General features: G+C 76.0%; 1 protein-coding gene across 1 annotated transcript; it reads left to right on the top strand.

Moving 5' to 3' along the window:
* Positions 1 to 1,180: 1,180 nt before the first annotated feature.
* LTBP4 (latent transforming growth factor beta binding protein 4) lies at positions 1,181 to 19,118 on the top strand. Its single transcript, XM_064503027.1, has 32 exons — positions 1,181 to 1,669; positions 2,414 to 2,484; positions 3,166 to 3,358; positions 3,601 to 3,776; positions 8,411 to 8,626; positions 8,934 to 9,187; positions 9,412 to 9,514; positions 9,658 to 9,735; positions 9,870 to 9,992; positions 10,347 to 10,511; positions 10,856 to 11,002; positions 11,073 to 11,234; positions 11,459 to 11,590; positions 11,919 to 12,044; positions 12,137 to 12,256; positions 12,336 to 12,461; positions 12,756 to 12,881; positions 12,965 to 13,084; positions 13,147 to 13,272; positions 13,339 to 13,464; positions 13,707 to 13,829; positions 13,944 to 14,075; positions 14,431 to 14,559; positions 14,987 to 15,112; positions 15,200 to 15,562; positions 16,062 to 16,130; positions 16,233 to 16,361; positions 16,602 to 16,751; positions 17,024 to 17,176; positions 17,519 to 17,971; positions 18,046 to 18,195; positions 18,720 to 19,118. Exons 1-32 carry the CDS (start codon positions 1,551 to 1,553, stop codon positions 18,872 to 18,874), a joined length of 4,941 nt encoding a protein of 1,646 aa, XP_064359097.1. The 5' UTR covers positions 1,181 to 1,550; the 3' UTR covers positions 18,875 to 19,118.
* Positions 19,119 to 19,120: the final 2 nt, after the last annotated feature.

Genomic DNA, 19,120 nt, shown 5'->3' with positions numbered 1-19,120 from the left:
GGGCTCAGGGGGTCCCGGTTGGGCTCGGGAGTCCCGTCCGAGCTTGGGGGTCCCGGGAGGGATCCCGGGGGGGTCCCGGGGCCGCAGGGGGTCCCGTCCCGGCTCGGGGGTCCCGGGCGGGTCTCGTCCCAGCTCGGGGGCCCCGGGGGGGTCCCGTCCTGGCTCGGGGGCCCCGGGAGGGTGCTGGGGGGGTGCCGGGGGGGTCCCGTCCCGGCTCGGGGGTCCCGGGAGGGTGCCGGGGGGGTCCCGGGGGATGCCGCCCCGGCTCGGGGGTCCCGGGCGGTCCCGGGGGGGGCCGGGCCGCAGAGCCCCCCCGCAGCCGCGAGCCGGCCGCCGCCCGCAGCAGGTGGATCTCAAGCTGCGGGTCGAGAAGCTGCACGTGAAGATGGTGCCGGGGGCGGCGGGCGAGGCGCCCGGGCGGGAGCGCCGGGCGGACCGGGAGGAGCGGGTCCTGGCCGTGCTGGGCATCGTGGGCACCGTGCTCAACCTCCTGGTCATCGTCTTCGTCTACGTCTACACCACCATCTAGCGCGGCCGCCGCCGCCAAAGCACAAGGGGGGGGGGGGCCGCCGCCCCCGGCGCCCGGCGCCGGCCCCCCCGCGGCCGGGGCGCCCAGAGACTCGCGGGGGGGGGCGCGGGGGGGCTTTTGTACCGACCATGTTGTACTTGTGCGGTTTTATACGCCACGGGGGGTGAAAGATCCACGGTGAAACATCTCCCGAGCGGCCCGTGAGTGTCTGCGGGGGGGCTCCGCCGTCCGCCCGCCCGCCCGCCCGTCCGTCCGCCCGGGGCCGGGGGGAGCGGCCCCCGACGCCCCCGCCCCGGCGGCAGGTGGGAGCGGCGGGGGTGGAGCGGGCGAGGCCCCCGGACGCCCGGGCTCCTCTCGGGGAGGCGGGGGGGGGGGGGGGGCTGGCGGGCTCCAACAAGTGGCCGCTGCCTGCCCGGACGCCTGGGCCCTCCACGTGCAGCGGCCCCGGGTGCAGGCGGCAGCGGGGCCCCCCCCGGCCGGGGCGGCGGGCAGGGGCGCCCCGGGGGGGGGGGTCCCGGTCCCGGTCCCGGTCCCGGGCACCTGCGCGGGGGCCCCGCCCCGGTCCCGGCCGTTGGCTGCGGGCGGGGCGGGCTGGGGGCCGGGCCTGGCTCCGCCGCTCGCCCCTGCCCCGCCGGAGAGCAGCGCGCTCGGCCGGGACCCGCCGCGAGCCCCCCGGACCCCTCCGCCGTGAGCCCCGCGCAGCCCCGGGCGCCCCCCCGGCTCCCCCGCCGGGAGCTCCGAGCACCCCCCCCCCGAGCCCCGGGCACCCCCGGACCCCCGCCGTGACCCCTCCCAGCCCCGCGCCCTCCCCCCCCAAGCCCGTCCACTCCCCCGTGAGCTCCCCATTCCGGTGAGCCCCCCGCCCCCGAGCCCCGTGCACCCCCCGGACCCCTCCTCCGAGCCCCCCCCCTCCGTGAGCTCCCCCGAGCCCCGTGTCCCCCCGGTGCCCCCCCCTCCCCGCCGTGAGCGCCCCGAGCCCCGAGCGCCCCTGCGGGGATGCGCTGAGCCCCCCCGGCGCGCGATGCGGCCCCCCCCGCCGGGCGCCCTCTGCCTCCTGGGGACCCTCCTGGCGCTGGGGGCGCGGGGGCAGCGCGGCCCGGGCCCGGCGCAGACGGGGCGGCGAGAGCCCGCGCCCGCGGGGTGAGTCCGCCCGCGGGGCCCAGGCGTCCGGGACCCCTTCCCCCCTCCCCTCCCCTCCCCTCCCTGACCTCCGGGGGACCCAGGCGTCCGGGACCCCTTACCCCCTCCCCTCCCCTCCCCGCTCCCCTCCCCGACCCCCGGGGGGGGCCCAGGCGTCCGGGCGCCCCACGCTCCCCCCGGCGGCGGGGGGCCCAGGCGTCCCGGCCCCGCGGCAGCCCCCCCGGCGGTGGGGCGGGGGCGGCCCGGCGCGGTGCCCCCTCCCGGCGCTGACAGGTGCGGGGGGGGGCGCGGGGGGGCCGGGCCGGCCCTGCCGGGGGGCGTCGCCCCCGCCCGGGGCCCCCGCGCTGCCCGGGCCGCCGCGGGCCGTGATGGCTTTTCCATGCGGCTGGGGGATGGGGCGGGGGGGCCCGGGGGGGCTGGCAGCCGCCGCCGCCGCCTGAAGCGGCTCCTGGAAAAAGTGCGGCGGAGGGGCCGGGGGGGCCGCGCTTCCTGCGCCGCCCCCGCCGGGTCCCCCGGGCCCCGCCGGCCTCAGTTTCCCTCCTGGCGGCTGCAGCGCGGGGGACCCAGAGGGAGGGGGCCGGGGGGGGCCGGGGGCCCGGACGCCTGGGTCCCTTCCCCACTTGGGGGAGGGAGCGGTTGGCGAAGTGAGACGTCCGGCCTCGGCAAGATCCAGCCCCCCCGGGGGTCCCCTCTCTCGGGGGGGGGGATGTGGCCGGGCCCCCCCTCACTGCCGCCCCCCCCCAGCCCCAGCCTGTGCGGGGAGTCCTGCTGCCCCGGCTGGAGCCCGGCCCCCCCCGCCCGCCCCTGCAGCAAAGGTACGGGGGGGGCACGGGGGCCGTGGGGCCGGGGGGATCTATGGGGCTGGGGGGAGCCGGGGGACCGGGGGGAGCTATGGGGCTGGGGGGAGCCGGGGGACCGGGGGGTTGTGGGGCCGGGGCCGCCGTTCCCAATACGGGCTCTAGATGGCAGCAGCTCCCCACCCACGGGCCGGTGGGGGGGTCCCCTGGGGGGGCGCGGCTTCCTATGGGGTGTGGGGTCCCCTATGGGTGCAGGCGTTCCCCTATGGAGCGTGGGGGCCCCCACTGGGGCACGGGGGTCCCCTATGGGGCGCGGGGTTTCCCATGGACCGTGGGGTCCCTATGGGGTGTAGGAGGTGCCCTATGGGACGTGAGCTGCTCACGAGGGTCCCCTTGGGGTGTGGGGTCCCCTGTGGGACGTGGGGTCCCCTGTGGGGTGTGGGGGTCCCCTACGCATGTGGGGTCCCCGATGAGTGTCCCCTATGGGGTGCAGGGTTCCCCTGTGGGGTTTCCCATGGGTATGGGGTCCCCTACGGAGCGTGGGCTTTCCTAGGGGTACGGGCGTTCCCCTATGGGATACGAGCTCCCCATGGGGGTCTCCTATGGGGCAGGGGGTCCCCTATGGGGGTCGCTGCTAAGGCATGGAGGGGGGCGTGGGGCTGGCCGGGGAGTCTCAGCCCCTCACCCGTCCCCCCGCAGCCATCTGCACCCCGCTGTGCCGGGGGGGGGGGCCGTGCCAGGCGCCCCCCCGCTGCCGCTGCCGCCCGGGCCCCACCAGCCCCCGCTGCCAGAGAGCCGCCCCGGGGGGCCGCGGGGAGCCCCCCACCCCGGGGCCGCCCCCCACCCCGGCAGCCCCCCGGCCCCCCGCCTCGCTGCGCTGGCAGCCACTGACGTGAGTGGGGCACATGGGGGGGTGGGCAAAGCAGGGGCCCCCCCCCGGGTGCGGGGCTGCTGGGGGGCTCTGTCTAACACCCTGCCGGGTCCCTCCCCGGGCTGGGAGAAGCGGGGGCTGGAGTGAGAGCCCGGACGCCTGGGCCCTCTGCAGTGGGGCGGAGGGATAGAGCAGGAGCCCAGATGCCTGGGCCCTCTGTGGGGTGGGGGGGGTCCAGCGCGGTGACCCCCGGCCCCCCCCAGGCTCTCGGAGCTGCGGTCGGTGCTGCGCCGCCGTGCGCGCCCCGCCGACAAGATGAGCTCGCTGCTGGCCAGGCACCTGGAGACCCACGGGGGACAGGGACGGGGACGGGCCCCCCCCCGGGGGCAGACCCCCACCGCGCGCCCGCCCCGCCGCCAGCACCAGCCCCACACGCCCGGTAAGGGGGGTCTGCACACCCCCGGCCTGGGGGGGATGGGACACCAGGAAGGGGGCTGCGCGTGGGGGGACCCCGGGGGGGTGGGCAGGGGTGGGGGGCTGCGGCCGGGGGGGCCCAGCCGGCTCCGCTCTGTGGAGGCTGACAAGGATTTTCCAGCTGACGTCAGCCCCTAGTTGGGGGGGAGGCGACCACGGGGGGCTGGGGGCCCTGAAGGGGGGCCGGGCAGGCTGCCCCCCCCCAAACCTCCCTCCTTCCCCACTGCAGTCTGGGGGGGGGCAGGAAGGAGGTCCCTAGCAGCCCCCCCCAGCCTGGGTGGCCTGATGCCCATCACCGTGGCCTCACGGCTGTCGGCTCTGGGGCCTCTCTGGAAGGCGCCCGTTGGGCTTTGCTGTGGCGGGGGCCTGGGGCCCCCCCCTCGGTCCAGGCCAGGTGGCTGCGGCTCTGCAGGGAGACCCCCAGGCCCGGCCCCCTTGGCGGGACCCCGTGGAGGAGCCCCGGCGTCCTGGCTCCCGGCCCCTCTCGTGCTCCAGCCGCTGCACCCTCTGGTGCTCCCCGCACTGGGAGCGGGCCCAGGCGTCCTGGCTGCCGGGGTGGTGACGTCAGCGGCTGTTCGTGCAGCCCCGGGGTGCGGGGGGGTGCCGGGGGCCCGGTCGGTCGGTCTGTCCGTCTCCTGTCTGGGTGTCCTGTGTCCCCAGCAAGGTCCCCATCCGGGGTGCTGTGTCCCCAGCGAGGCCCGTGTCGGTGGCTGCTGGGGTCCAGGTCCCCAGCGAGGTCCAGGGGCCCCGGGGAGGTCTGTGTCTGGGGACACTCTGCTCCCCAGGGTGGTCTGTGTCGGGGCTGCTGAGGACTGGCGGTGTCGTGTCCCCAGTGAGGTCTGTGCTGCGGCTTGTCCGGGGCAAGGTCCCCGTCTGGGGGGGGCTTTGTCCCTGGTGAGGTTCCTGTTCGGGGGTCCCTGTCCTGCGGTGCTGTGTCCCCAGTGAGACTCCTGTCTGGGGGGACACATGTCCCTGGTGAGGTCCCTTTCTGGGGGTGCCATGTCCCCAGTAAGGTCCTTGTCTGGGGGCTATGTCCCCATCAAAGTCCCTGTCCAAGAGTCCTATGTCCCCAGTGATGTTCCCTGCCTAGGGACCATGTCCCTGGAGAGGTCCCTGTCCGGGAGTCCTAGTCTTGGGCCACATCCCCAGGGAGGTCCCTGTCTGGGAGTCCCATGTCCTCGGAGAGGTCCCTGTCCAGGGTCGCTGTGCGAGGCCGTGTCCCCAGCGAGGTCCCTTCCAGGGCAGCGTGTCTGGCGAGGTCCTCATCCAAGAGTCCTATGTCCCCAGCGAGGTCCCTTCCAGGGCAGCGTGTCTGGCGAGGTCCTCATCCAAGAGTCCTATGTCCCCAGCGAGGTCCCGTCTGGGGCCCCTGTCTGGGTCTTGTCCCCAGCGAGGTCCTGTCCAGTGTCCCCGTCCCACAGTCCTGTCTGGGCCGTGTCCCCGGCAGCTCCCTGTCTGGTGTACTTGTCCCAGAGTCCCGTCGTCCATCCGGGCCATGGCCCTGGCAAGATCCCTGTCTGGTGTCCCTATCCAGGGGTCCCCTGTCCCTGGCAAGGTCCTGCCCGGGCCATGTCTCTGATGGGGTCCCCACCCGGTGTCCCCGTCTGAGAGCCCCGTGTCCCCAGCGAGCTCCCTGTCTGGTGTCCCCATCCGAGAGCCCCGCGTCCCCGGCAAGGTCCTGTCCGCGGTGCCGCCCGGGCCGTGTCCCGGGTGAGGTCCCTGTCCGGTGTCCGCCTCTGAGAGCCCCGTGTCCCCCCTGTCCGAGGTGCCGTTCGGGTCGTGCCCGCAGGGAGGTGCCGCCCGAGGGGGGGGTCGGCGGGGCCGGGCCGGGCCGGGCGGTTCCGAGCCGGGCCGGGCCGGGTGTCGGCGGGACCGTTCCATTCCGGGCCGGGCCGGGTGTCGGCGGGACGGTTCCATTCCGGGCCGTTCCGGGCCGGGCCGGGTGTCGGCGGGACGGTTCCATTCCGGGCCGGGCCGGGCCGGGCCGGGTGTCGGCGGGCTCCGTTCCATTCCGGGCCGTTCCGGGCCGGGCCGGGGGCGGCGCGGCGCGGCGGGAGCCCCAGCCCCAGGCGCGGCGGCCGCGGCCCCGCCACACGTTGTTGTTGGCGCGGGGCCCGGCGCGGCGCGGAGCCGCGTCCCAGAGCCGCGGGGCGCGCGGAGCCGAGCGGAGCCGCCGGGCATGGCCCCCGCGCTGCTGCTCGCCGCCGCCCTGGCGCTGCTGCCGGGCCCCCCCGGCCCCGGCCCCGCCGCCGCCCCCGGCCCCGCCGCCGCCGCCGCCGAGCGGCTCCGCGTGCTCTTCACGCCCGCCGTCTGCCAGCTCCGCTGCGCCGGGCGCCGCTGCGCCAACCACTGCGAGCGGGGCAACGCCACGGCCCTGGAGAGCGGCGACCGCGCCGGCCGCGCCGGCTTCCGCCTCTGTGAGTGCCGGGGCGGGGTGCACCGGGGGCCGCGGGGTGCACCGGGGGGCGCGGGGGTTGCGGGGCTCCGGGGCGCCCGGCTCCGACGCGCCGGGGGTGCTCGGGGGGCTCCGGCGGGCCGGGGGTGCCCGGGGGATGCGGGGCTCCGCGGGTGCTCGGGGGGCTCCGACGGGCCCGGGGACTCCGGGTGCATGGGGCGCTCCAGCTCGCCGGGGGTGCCCGGGGGATGCGGGGCTCCGGGGTGCCCAGCTCTGGCACGCCGAGGGTGCGTGGGGGGCTCCGGGGCACACGGGGGGGGGGCGGTACGGGGTGCACGGGGGGCTCCGGCTGCCGGGAGTGCACAGGGGAGGCGGTGCTCCGGGGTGCCCGGTTCCAGCACACCGGGGGTGCAAGGGGGGCTCCGGGGTGCATGGGGGGCACCAGCTCGCCGAGGGCGCGGGGGGGATGCGGGGCTCCGGGGTGCCCAGCTCCAGCGTGCGAGGGGACTCCAGGGTGGGGGGGGGCACTCCGGCACTCCGGGGCGCACGGAGGGGCTGCGGCATGCCGGGCTGCACGGGGGGCTGCACGGGGGGCTGCGGCACGCTCCGGGACTCCGGGGCACGCAGGGGTCCGCACGCACAGCTCTGGCATGCCGGGGGTGCATGGGGGGGGGCTCGGGGGTGCGTGGGGGGGCTCCGGGGCGCACAGGACTCTGGGGACACCGGGGCCGCACGGCTCCCGCCCACCTGCCCCGGTGCCAGCCCAGCTCCGCCCGCGCCGAGGTGCAGGGCAGCCGCAGGCGCCCGCTGGGGCCCTGCAGGGCTCCCCCAGCCCGGGCGCCCCGGTGAGGGGCGTCCCAGGGCCCCGGGCACCCCGGGGAGGGGGGGCTCACCCCGGGCCGGGCCCAAACACCTGCAAGTGCTGGTGCACCCGGACCCCCCCCCCTTTCCCCGGGGCCAGGCCCAGCGCTGGGGACCCGGCAGGTCCCGTCCGTGGGGGGGGACCGCCCCCACCTGCGCCTGCGGCTCCCTCCCGAGGGGAACCCGGGCGGCCGGGACCCGCTCCGCACCCGGCCCGCGGGGGGAGGAACCGGGGCACCCGGGCTCCCCCCGCTCCGGCCCCCGGGGGCTCGCGGGGAGCCGTCGGGGCGCCGGGGGGGGCAGCGCTCGGGAGCAGCCGCCCCTCGACGGGAGGCACCGGGAAGGCGGGGCGGCGGCCGGCCGCTCCCGGGGGGCCGCGTCCCACCCACGCCGCCGCATGAGCTCATCGCCCCGGCGGAGCGCGCACCCCCTCCGCTCCCACCTCCGCAGCGGGGCCCGCCCAGGCTTCCTCCGGGGGCGAACGCCGGGAATTCGGAAAATAAACAAGGGCCCCAAGCTCCGCGCTGCGCGTCGCAGACGCTGGAGCCGAGCCACCTGCTCGGACGCCTGGGCTCGCCCGGCCGGGCCGCCGCGGCCCCTCGCGCCTCGGCTCGCCCCTCGGGGCGCCGCGGCTGAGCCCAGCCCGGCCCCGCCGCCGGCGCCCGGGGGGGTCCCGGCCCCGGGGGGGTCCCGGCCCCGCCGGCAGGAAACGAGCCTTTCCGGCCGCCGGGCCCGGGGCAGCCGCGGCCACCCGGGGCGCGCCGCCCCCGCTCCCCGCTCCCCGCGGCCGGGGCCGCCCGTCGGGCCGGGCCCGGGGGGGCGGGCGGGCGGCTTTGCAGCCCCACCCGCCCTGCCAAGCCCCCGCGGCAGGTCCGTGCCCTCCGCCGCGGGGCCCCTGGGTGCTGCGGCTGGGAGAGGACCCAGGCGTCCCGGCGTCCCTCCCCCTTGGGCCGCCGTCCGCCCCCTTCCCAGCTGCTCTCAGCTGCTGCTGCGGCGGCGGCGGCGCGGGGCGAGGGGCCGTGTCCCGTGGGGGGGGCGCAGCAAGCCCCCCCCGGGCCCTCCCCGGGCAGCCCGTCCCGCGGGGCTCCCACGCGCGGGTACCCGGACGGGCTGTCCCGCTCCCGCGTGGGGGGTCCCAGGACATCCCGGTTCCCACGCGCGGGGCTGGGGGCTGCGGGGAGCAGACCCCCCCGTCCCCGTTAGTGGGGGGGGTGGGATGCAGCGGGGCCTGGATGCTGGCGATGGCCGGAGGCGTGTGCTGGGGGTCCGGGCCCTCGGGGGGGTCTCGCATCTCGGGGAGGGTCCGGGCCCCGCTGCCCTCCCAGCCCCGCTCTGCCTTGCAGTCCTCTGCCCGCTGATGTGCCGCAACGGGGGGGTCTGCGCCCAGCGGGACACCTGCCTCTGCCCCCCCGACTTCACCGGCAAGTTCTGCCACATCCCCGCCAACCGCACGCAGCGCGCGGGGCCCCCCCAGCCCGGGCCCCCCCCGGGGGAGCCCCAGCCCCTCACCAAGTCCGTGTACACCCTGCCGCTGGCCAACCACCGGGAGGAGCGGGATGGTGAGACCCCCTCCGGGGGGGCTGGAAGGGGGGCTATAGGGGAACCGGGGGGCTGGAAGGGGGTGCTGGGGGGCTATGGGGGTGCTGGGGGTCTGCGGGAGGGCTACTGGTGGGCTATGGGGGCTACAGAGGTCCTGGGGGGCTGGAGGAGGTCATGAGGCTACTGGAGGGCTGGAAGGGGATACCGGGGAGCTCTGGGGGGCTGTGGGGGCACTGGAGGGGACTGGGGGGCCCAGCAGGGCCGAGGGGGGTCTGGGGACACCTCCGGGCCCCCGGCGCCCGCTCCCCACCCGCCTCGCTCCCGCAGGTGCCCTGTCCATGGTGAGCATCCACGTGCAGCACCCGCCCGAGGCCTCGGTCACCATCCACCAGGTGGAACGGGTCCGCGGCCCCGGCGCCGAGGAGGAGGCCGCGGCCCCCAACGCCCTGCCGGCCCCCAACACCCTGCCGGGCCCCCGCTCGGCCCTCTACAGCGTCCTGGCCCAGAGCAGCCCCCACGTGCCCGGCTACGGCGAGAGCGCCGGCTACGGATACTGCTTCCGGCAGCTCCGCGACGGAGAGGTAACCCGTGCGCCAGCCCGCGTGCAAGGGCACGGACGCAGCAGCGCGTGTGCGAGGAGGCGGCGGGGTGCTGGGATGCAGCAGGAGGGTGCGCGGGTGCTGCGAAGGTGCACGCTGCAGCTGCCCCTCGGTGCAACCTCCCTGCATCCCCCCCGGTCCATGCACGGGACGGGGGGGTTTCGGAGCTCCCCCGCTCCGACTGACGCCGTCTCCCTGCCGTGCAGTGCAGCTTGCCCCTGCCAGGCCTGCGGACCCAGGAGATCTGCTGCCGCGGGGCCGGCGTGGCCTGGGGCGTCCACGAGTGCCAGCCCTGTGACGTGGAGACGGGTGAGGACAGCGCGGGGACGGGGGCGTTTGCAGCCGCAGGGACCCGGGGGTGGTGGGCAGCGGGCTGGGCGGCCTGGCAGCTGCCGGGGCGCGTGGGAAGGCGCCAGCTCTGACCGCTGCGCTGACCGCTGCTCTCCCCGCAGCAGCCAACCTGCCGGCGCTGGGGCAGCAGGACGCCCCGTGCCCCAAGGGCTTCCAGCGCTCCAACGGCTCCTGCGTGGGTGAGTGGCGCTGGGAGGGGACGCGGGGCGGGGGCCAGCCGGACCCCCCCGCCGTGTGCCCACAGCGCTGGGCCAGCGTCCGGGGGTCCTGCTGGGGGGTCCGGCCGCCCTGACGGCCCCGCGCGCGCCCGCAGACGTGGACGAGTGCCGGGACGGGAGCTTCTGCCAGAACGGGCTGTGCACCAACACGCGGGGGAGCTTCGCCTGCCTCTGCCACTCGGGCTACATCCTCGACTCGTCCCGCAGCAGCTGCATCTGTGAGCGCCTGGCACGGGCACGGGGACGGGATGGGCACGGGGATGGGCATGGGCATGGGGACGGGCATGGGGACAGGCATGGGGACAGCATGGGGATGGGCACAGGCAGAGGGACAGGCATGGAGATGGGGACAGGCATGGGCATGGGGGTGGGCGCAGGGATGGGCATGGGGACAGGAACAGGGACGGGCACAGGGATGGACATGGGGATGGGGATGGACATGGGGATGGGGACGGGCATGGGCACGAGGTGGCATCCCCTCGGCGCTGCTCCGTGCACCCCTCGGCGCGCCGGGGGGCCGGGGTGGGTGCTGGGGGCTCACCCTGTGCCCGTGTCTCCCCGGCCGCCCCCAGCGCACCAGGTGATCTCGGAGGCCAAGGGCCCCTGCTACCGCGTGCTGCGGGACGGGCAGTGTGCCCTGCCCACCCTGCGCAACATCACCAAGCAGATCTGCTGCTGCAGCCGCGTGGGCAAGGCCTGGGGGCACGGCTGCGAGCGCTGCCCCCCCTTCGGCTCCGGTGAGACCCCCCGCCCCGGCCACAACACTGCCCGGACGCCTGGGTCCACCCTTAAGGGACTGAGGGGCCCAGGTGCCCGTTTGGGTGGGTGTTTGGGAGCCAGGACACCTGGGCTCCCGTGCGGTTTTGGGGAGGGGACCAGGGTCTGGCATCTGGTTGCAAGGGGGGAGCAGACCTGGGATGCTTCTTGCAGCATTGGGGAAGGGACTGGCTCTGGCATCGGGTTGCAAGGGGGGAGCGGAGCCGGGCCGCCTGGGCTCTTTCCTGGGCTCACATTGTGCAGAGCGGCTGGGGAGGGCACCCCCGTCCCTGTCCCCGTCCCCAACGCTGCCTCCCGCCCGCAGAGGGGTTCAAGGAGATCTGCCCGGCGGGACCCGGCTACCACTACTCGGCCTCTGACCTGCGGTACAACACCCGTTACCTGGGCCACGACCTGCCCCGCGTCCCCGTCGGCCGCCCCCGTGGCCCCACCGCGGCTCCACCGGCCACCCGTGAGCATCCCCCCGCCACCCCCCCGCCCGCCCCCCGGGGCTGCCCTCACCCCGCTCCTCTCGCCCACAGCCCGCTGGCGTGGACCCCCGCCGGGGCCGGAGGAGCGGCGCCCCGGCCGGCTGCCCCCCACGCGGCCCCCGCCCATCCCCGAGGTCTTCGTCGTTCCTCGGCCCACGCCGGGGCCCGTTCGGCCCGTCCCCACGCCAGCCCCCCGCGAGGTGCCAGTCCCAGGTAGGGCGAGGACGGCGTGGGGGGCTGCGAGGTTGCACGTGGAGTGTTGTTTCCTCCTCCTGGTGCGGGGTTGCACATGTGCGCGCAGGTGCACACGTGCGAGGGAGCACCCATGCAAGGTTGCGTGCATGCACCGATGCACACGTGCGAGGGAGCACCCGCGCTGTTGCACACGTGCGCCGTTGTGCACGTGCACGCGCCTCCCCGCCGCCCTCCGTTTGCAGTGCCCGGCAGCACCGTGTGTGAGCGAAACCCCCAGATCTGCGGCCCGGGGCGCTGCGTTCCCCGCCAGGGCGGCTACACCTGCCTCTGCCACCCCGGCTTCTGGCTGAGCACCCAGGGCACCCACTGCATCGGTGAGGGCTGCCGGGGCTGGGGAGGGGGAGGAGAGCTGGCAAGGGGCCGGGGTCCCTTCCTGGTGGGTGCACGTGTCTGTGCACACAGGTCCCTGGGGCAGAAGGGACCGGGGCCCTTGTCCATCTGTCTGTCTCTACCTGCCCATCTCTCCTTTGTACCCATATCTCCTTTGTACCATCTCTCCATCCACCCATCTGTTTGTCCATGCACCCATCTGTCTGTGCACCCATCCATCTCTCCTTTGCACCCATCTGTCCGTGCACCTGTCTGTCCATCTGTCCGTGCACCCATCTGTCTGTCCGTGCGCTCGTCTGTCTGTGCCCCCAGACGTGGACGAGTGCCGGCGGAGCCCCCGTCCCTGCCCCAACGGCCGCTGCGAGAACTTGGTGGGCAGCTACCGCTGTGTCTGCGCCTCCGGGTACCGCGCCGACGCGGCTGGCACCGACTGCCAGGGTCAGCGGGGCCGGGGGGGCTGGGCCCGGCCTGCCCGGGTGCCTGGGACCGGGGGGGAACCTCTGGGGCTGAATCTCCCCTTGTCCGTGCAGATGTGGACGAATGCACCCAGCAGCCCTGCGCCGGCGGCCGCTGCGAGAACACCCCCGGCTCCTACCGCTGCGTCTGCCCTGCCGGCTACCAGCTCGGCCCCCCGGGCACCGGCTGCACAGGTGCCGCGGGAGGGGGCCGGGGGCTGCGCGCGCCGTGGGGCAGTGGGGCAGGGTGGTCACGGAGCCCCTCTGCCCGCAGACATCGACGAGTGCGCCCAGAGCCCCCGGCCCTGCGCGCCCGGGCGCTGCGAGAACGCGCCCGGCAGCTACCGCTGCGCCTGCCCCCGCGGCTACCAGCCCGGCCCCGACGGCACCCAGTGCGTCGGTAAGAGGGGACGGGGCCCGCGGGCGGCCGCGGGGGCAGCGGGATGGCAGCGCCCGTGTCCGTGGGCGGGGAGCAGGCGTGCACGGGCATCTGTGGGCATGCACGTGTCGCTGCGTGTGCGTGCACGTCCGTGGGCACACGTGCACCGGTGCGTGTGCATGCATGTGTGTCCATGGTCACGTATGCATTGGTGCGTGTGCATGCACGTGTGTCTGTGCGTGCCCGTGTCTGTGCATGCACAAGGCCCCGGGGACAAGGCCGTTCTCCCCGGTGCCGTTTGCTCTCTGCCCGCAGACGTGGACGAGTGCCAGCAGAGCCCCCGGCCCTGCGCCTACGGGCGCTGCGAGAACTCGCCCGGCAGCTACAGCTGCTCCTGCCCGGCGGGCTTCCAGGTGAACGCGCAGGAGACCCAGTGCCAGGGTGAGCCGGGGCTGGGGCGCGCGGGGCGGTGACCGTGCCGCGGGCTGGCCGTGCCGCGGCTCACCCCGCTCCATGCCGCGCAGACATCGACGAGTGCGAGAACCACCTGGCCTGCCCGGGCCAGGAGTGCGTGAACACACCCGGCTCCTTCCAGTGCCGGCCGTGCCGCGAGGGCTACCAGCTCCGCAACGGGCGCTGCGCAGGTAGGGTCGCCCCACGGCCCCCGGGCCCCGCGCCCGCGGCCCTCCTAACCCTCTGCCCGCAGACGTGGACGAGTGCGCGGCGGGCTCGCCCTGCGGCCCCCACGGCCGCTGCAGCAACACCGACGGCTCCTTCGGCTGCGAGTGCCGGCGCGGGTACCGGGCCGGCGGGGCCGGCGGGCCCTGCGCAGGTGAGCGGGGCGGCCCCCGGGACCCCCCGCGCCGCCGCCCGCCCTGACGGCCCCCTGCGCCCGCAGACGTCAACGAGTGCCTGGAGGGCGACTTCTGCTTCCCCCACGGCGAGTGCCTCAACACCGAGGGCTCCTACACCTGCCTCTGCGCCCAGGGCTACGGCACCACTGCCGATGGCACTGCCTGCACCGGTGCGTCCCCCCTCTGGGGCCCAGGCGTCCGGGCCCAAGGCCACGGTGCTGCCAGGGCTGGGGCCAGGGCTGTCTGCAGGCTGGTGGGTGCTGGGGGGGGGGGATGAGGATGAAGGATGTGGATGAGGGATGGGGATGTGGATAAGGGATGAGGGATGAGGATGAGGATGGAGGCAGACAGGGCCACCAGCAGGTACAGACATGGGGCCCCTTTCATCCCCCCCCCCCCCCATCTCTTGCAGACGTGGACGAGTGCCAGCGCGGGGGCGTCTGCGAGGGGGGCCGCTGTGCCAACACCGACGGCTCCTTTGACTGCTACTGCCCGGCGGGTTTCCGCACCGACGCCGACAAGGCCCTGTGCCAGGGTGAGGGGCTGGGGCTGCCCTGCCCTGCGGTGGGGCTGGGGAGGGGCGGGTGCCCCATGCCCGGGGCTGCCCGGGGCTCGGCCGGGCTCCCTGCGAGGGTGCTGTGTCCCGCAGACGTGGACGAGTGCCAGGAGTACGGGACCGTGCTGTGCGGGGCCCAGCGCTGCGAGAACATCCCCGGCTCCTACCGCTGCGTCGCCGACTGCCAGCCGGGATACCAGGCCGGCGCCGGCGGGGACTGCGTCGGTGAGTGCAGGGCGGGGACCAGGACTGGGACAGGGATGGGGACCAGGACCGGGACAGGTACAGGGACAGGTACAGGGACTGGAACGGGGACCTGGAGGGGTGTGGGAACTGGGATGGGCTGGTGACCAGGATAGGGACCGAGAAGGGCTTAGGGACCGGGATGGGGACCAGGATGGGGAGCAGGATGAGCATAGGGACTGGGGCCGGGATCCAGAGGGGCATGGGGACCGGGATAGGCATGGGGACCAGGATGGGGATCAGGACCGGGACGGGGCTGCTCGGGGGCTGTGGGTCCCGGGTCTCCCCAGCCTGCCCGTGCCCCAGCCGTGCCCAGGGTGTCTCCTCTCTCCCGCAGACGTGGACGAGTGCCAGGAGTACGGGGCTGCCTGCGGGGCCCAGCGCTGCGAGAACATCCCCGGCTCCTACCGCTGCGTCGCCGACTGCCAGCCGGGATACCAGGCCGGCGCCGGCGGGGACTGCGTTGGTGGGTGCCAGGCACCGGGACAGAGCCGGGGGACGTGCCAGGGGGCACAGGGGGCCGCAGGATGCAGAGGGGCAGGGGGAAGATGCCGTGGGGCGCAGAGGGACCATGCTATGGGGTGCAGTAGGTCCGTGCTAGGGGATGCAGGTGCACCATGCCGGGGTGCAGAGGGACTGTGGGATGCAGAGGAGAAGGGGGACCATGCCATGGGGCACAGCAGGGCCATGCTAGGGGAGGCAGATGCACCATGCCGGGATGCTCAGAGGGGCAGGGAGGACCACGCTGTGGGGCACAGCTGGTCCGTGCTAGGGGATGCACCATGGCATGGGGGTGCAGAGGGGCAGGGATGCCGTGGGGCATGGGGGGCCGTGCCGGGGTCGTGGGCGGGCGCCCCTGGGAGCCGAAGCCAGCGGTGCCGCGGGCCTTGCAGACGTGGACGAGTGTGCCAACGGGACGCTGTGCGGGGACCACGCCGTCTGCCACAACCTGCCTGGCTCCTTCCAGTGCGTTTGCGACCAGGGCTACGAGACCGCCCGCGACGGCCGCCACTGCCAGGGTAGGGCGACGGGGGGCCGGGGGGGTCGGGGGCTCGGGGCCAGGAGCCAGCTGCGCCCCGACACCCCATGTCCCGCCGCCCCCCCAGATGTGAACGAGTGCGAGACGCTGGTGGGCGTCTGCGGGGCCGAGCTCTGCGAGAACGTCGAGGGCTCCTTCCTCTGCCTCTGCCCCGACAGCCGGGACGAGTTCGACCCCATGACGGGACGCTGCACCCGGCCGCCCGGCGCCGGCCGCCCGGCTCTCGGTGCCGGCCCCGGCGTGGTCGTGGCACTGCCCGCCACCGTGGCACCCCGGCCCCCAGCGCGGCCCCGGGCCGGTGCCGCCACCTGCTTCAGCAAGGCGTGCGGGGTGCTGGCCCCCAACGTCACCCAGCAGCAGTGCTGCTGCAGCGTGGGCTGGAGCTGGGGCCACCAGTGCCCCGCGCAGCCCTGCCCGGCCCCCGGCACAGGTACAGCCCCACGGCTGCCCCGCGGGTCCCATCCCTCGGCGTGGACCTGCTCCCGCCTGCCCGGCTTGCTCGTCGAGATGCACAGGCAGAGGACAGGGTGCAGGGGCCGGTGCCGGGGACCGGGTGCGGGGGGCTGGGATGGGGTGCCTGGGGAGGGTATGGGGTGTGCGGGGCTGCGAGGGGGTACAGGAGCAGGGGGTGGGGTGTGCAGGCCTGGAACGGGGTGCACGAGCAGGGCATGGGGTGCACAGGGCCGGGACAAGGTGCATGGGCTGGGGATGAGGTGCACGGGGCTGGGACAAGGGGATGCGATGCGTAGGCAGGGGATGGGGTGCAGGGGGCCAGGACAAGGTGCACAGGGGACGAGGCGCACGGACGGGTGCATGGGCAGGGGACGACGCACGCAGCACTGGGCACGGCTGGTATCGTGCCGGCCAGCTGCCGGGGAGGTCCCGGCATGCACGGAGCCTTGGCAGCGCTGACCCGTCTCTCCGCCCAGGGGAATACCGCACCATCTGCCCCCACGGGACGGGACAAACCTCCTCCGGTCCCCAGGGCTCGCCCGCAGGTGAGTGCTGCCTGCGGCGGGGGGGAGGCAGGACGTCGGGGCCCCCCGACCACCGGACCCCCCCGATCGCCGGGGCCCCCTGACCGCCCCGTGCGCCCGCAGACGTGGACGAGTGCGCGCTCTTCGGGCCACAGCTCTGCAAGGGAGGGATGTGCGTCAACGCCGCCGCCAGCTTCAGCTGCTACTGCCCCAGCGGCTACTACTACGAGCAGGAGCATCTGCAGTGCATCGGTGAGCCGTCTGCACCCCGACCCCCACCCTGCCCCTGCCCCTGCCCCCCAACCCCCTGCCCCTGACCTGAACCCCTGCCCCTGTCCGTGCCCTTGACCCCCAGCCCATGCCCCTGACCCTAATCCCTTGCCCCAGCCTGTGCCCTTGAGCCTGTGCCCTTGACCCCTAGTCCCTGCCCTTGACCCCCTGACTCTGACCCCCCCCCCGCACCTGCCCCTGACCCCGCGGCTGCCGGCGCAGATAACGACGAGTGCCTGGACGAGGAGGCCGAGCCCTGCGTTGGGGGCAGCTGCACCAACACCATCGGCTCCTACTACTGCTCCTGCGACCCCCCCCTGGTGCTGGACGGCTCCCAGCGGCGCTGCGTCAGCAACGACAGCCAGGCACTGGGTGAGGGTCCGGGCCCCCGTGGCGTGCACGGTGCGGTGCGGTGCGGCATGATGCAGCACGGCACGGTGCAGCACGGCACGGCGCGGTGCGGTGCAGCATGGCACAGCATGGTGCAGCACAACACGGTGCAGCACGGCGCGGTGCGGTGCAGCACGGCACAGCACGGTGCAGCACAGCACGGTGCAGCATGGCACGGCACGGTGCGGTGCAGCGCGGGGCCAACCCGCGGCAGCAGCCCCCGCCGGCGCCCGACGGTGCCTCTCTCCCCGCAGACGCCAACCAGGCCGTGTGCTGGCAGGAGGTGGGTCCCGACCTGGTGTGCGGGCGGCCCCGGCTCGACCGGCAGGTCACCTACACCGAGTGCTGCTGCCTCTACGGCGAGGCCTGGGGCATGGACTGCGCCCTCTGCCCGGCCCGCGACTCAGGTGCGGCCCCCCGGGCAGCGCGGGGACCCCCGCATCCCCTGGGCAAGGGGGACGCTTTGCATCCCCACGGACCCCGAGCATTGCAGGGACCCCCGGCATCCCCGTGGACCCTCGGCAATGGGGGACCCTTTGCATTCCCACAGCCCCTGGGCAGCGGGAACCCTGCATCCCTGCAGCCCCCTGCATGACCTGGGGACCCCTTGGCAGCCCCTGGGCCATGGGGACCCTTTGCACTCCCGGCCCCCCGGGCAACACAGGGCCCCTGGCAGTGGGGGACCCCCTTCATCCCCCCAGCCGGGTGGCCTGGGGTCCCCAGCCGGAACCTCTCCCCCCTCCCCACAGACGACTTCGAGTTCCTCTGCAACGTGCTGCGCCCCCCCAGCTACGGCCCCGTGCGCCCGGGGCTGGGCTCGTCCTACGAGTACGGCCCCGAGTTCGCGCCGCCCTACGGGCTGCCCTACGGCCCCGAGCTCTTCGCGGGCACGGCGCCGCGCGCGCCCCCCCCGGGGCTGCGCCCCGACTACGACCCCTACGGGCTGGGGGCCGCGGGGGGCTACGACCCCCGGGGGGGCCCCCTCTACACCCCCCCCCGCTACGAGGCCACCGACTTCGAGGACTTCGAGGAGCCCCGCGGGCCCTACCGCCGCCCCGGCGCCCCCCGCTCCTACCGCCCGCGCAGCCCCCCCACCGGCCCCCACTACGAGCCCGAGGACCCCCAGCCGGGCCCCCCCTGGCCCTACCAGCCCCACGACGCCGGCACCTTCCCCGAGCGCCCCGGCCGGGCCAGCGAGGACGGTGAGTGCCGGGGGACGCGGGGACGCGGGGGCGGCGGCGGCGGCGACGTCCCTCCGCTCAACTCGCCTTTGCAGACCGCTACGAGCAGTTCGAGGGGCTGCAGGCGGAGGAGTGCGGGGTGCTCAGCGGCTGCGAGAACGGGCGCTGCGTTCGCGTGCCCGAGGGCTACACCTGCGACTGCGACCAGGGCTACCGGCTGGACACGGCCCGGCTGGCCTGCGTCGGTGAGAGCCCCGGCGCGGGCACGCGGCCTCGGCGCGCTGCCTGGGCGCACGGGTCCCCTCCCCTGCACACGGGTCCCCTCCCGTGTGCACAGCCCTGCGCGCTCATCCCCTGCACACGCAGCCCCGCGGTCCCTGCGCACAGCCCCCTCCCCTTGCACGCCGGCCCCCTCCCGTGCTCACGGTCCTGGGCACGCCGCCCTGTGCACACCAGCCCCCCCCGTCCCCACGCTCCAGTCCCCTGCGCCACTGGCCTGGCCACCCCTGCACGCCCACTGCCCGCTCCGTACTGTCACCATGGCATCCCCGTCCTGGGCGTCCCCGTCCCCGTGGCGGCACCTCCCTTGCAAATCCCCTTGCGTGCAGCTCCCCACACGCCCTGCTGCAAGCCTGCAGCCCCCGCGCCCGTGCGGGGCACCGGGCACCCCGGGCCATGCGCCGTGCACCCCGGGCCATGCACCGTGCACCGTGCGCGCCAGGCCCCCTCCCCGTCCCCGCGCCGCCGCGACCCTCGCTCTGCCCCGCAGACGTCAACGAGTGCGCCGAGGCCGCCGGCTCCCCCACGCTGTGTCTCAACGGGCGCTGCCTCAACACCGAGGGCTCCTTCCGCTGCCTCTGCCCCCGCGGCTACGTCCTGGCGCAGCCGCCGCTCCGCTGCGTGCCCGCGCGCCCCCGCGCCTGAGGGCCCCGCGCCCCCCCCCCCCCCCCCGGGGCCTGTATTTATTGTGTGTATATAGGAGCGGGGCTTGGATGTACAGACGCCGCGGGGGGCGCCGGGACCCCCGGCTCTCCGCTTGCCGGCCAGGGAGGGGGCCTGTCCCGCCCCCCGCGGGGCCGCGGAGAGCACCCCGGGGCTGGGGGCCCCCCCGCCGCCCCAAGCCCCCGACCGCCCCGCTTTCACAGAATAAAGGTTTTCTATAAAACGACG

This window comes from Dromaius novaehollandiae, chromosome 34 (assembly GCF_036370855.1).
Source record: "Dromaius novaehollandiae isolate bDroNov1 chromosome 34, bDroNov1.hap1, whole genome shotgun sequence".
Classification (NCBI taxonomy): Eukaryota; Metazoa; Chordata; class Aves; order Casuariiformes; family Dromaiidae; genus Dromaius; species Dromaius novaehollandiae.
Note: the sequence above shows the minus strand (reverse complement) of the source record. Positions and strands in the feature narration are given on the sequence as shown.

Coding starts and splice junctions, on each gene's coding strand:
- LTBP4 (XM_064503027.1), top strand. CDS start 1,551: ATGCGGCCCCCCCCGCCGGGCGCCCTCTGCCTCCTGGGGACCCTCCTG. Junction 8,627..8,933: donor CCACCGGGAGGAGCGGGATG/GTGAGACCCCCT, acceptor TCGCTCCCGCAG/GTGCCCTGTCCATGGTGAGC. Junction 9,736..9,869: donor CTCCAACGGCTCCTGCGTGG/GTGAGTGGCGCT, acceptor GCGCGCCCGCAG/ACGTGGACGAGTGCCGGGAC.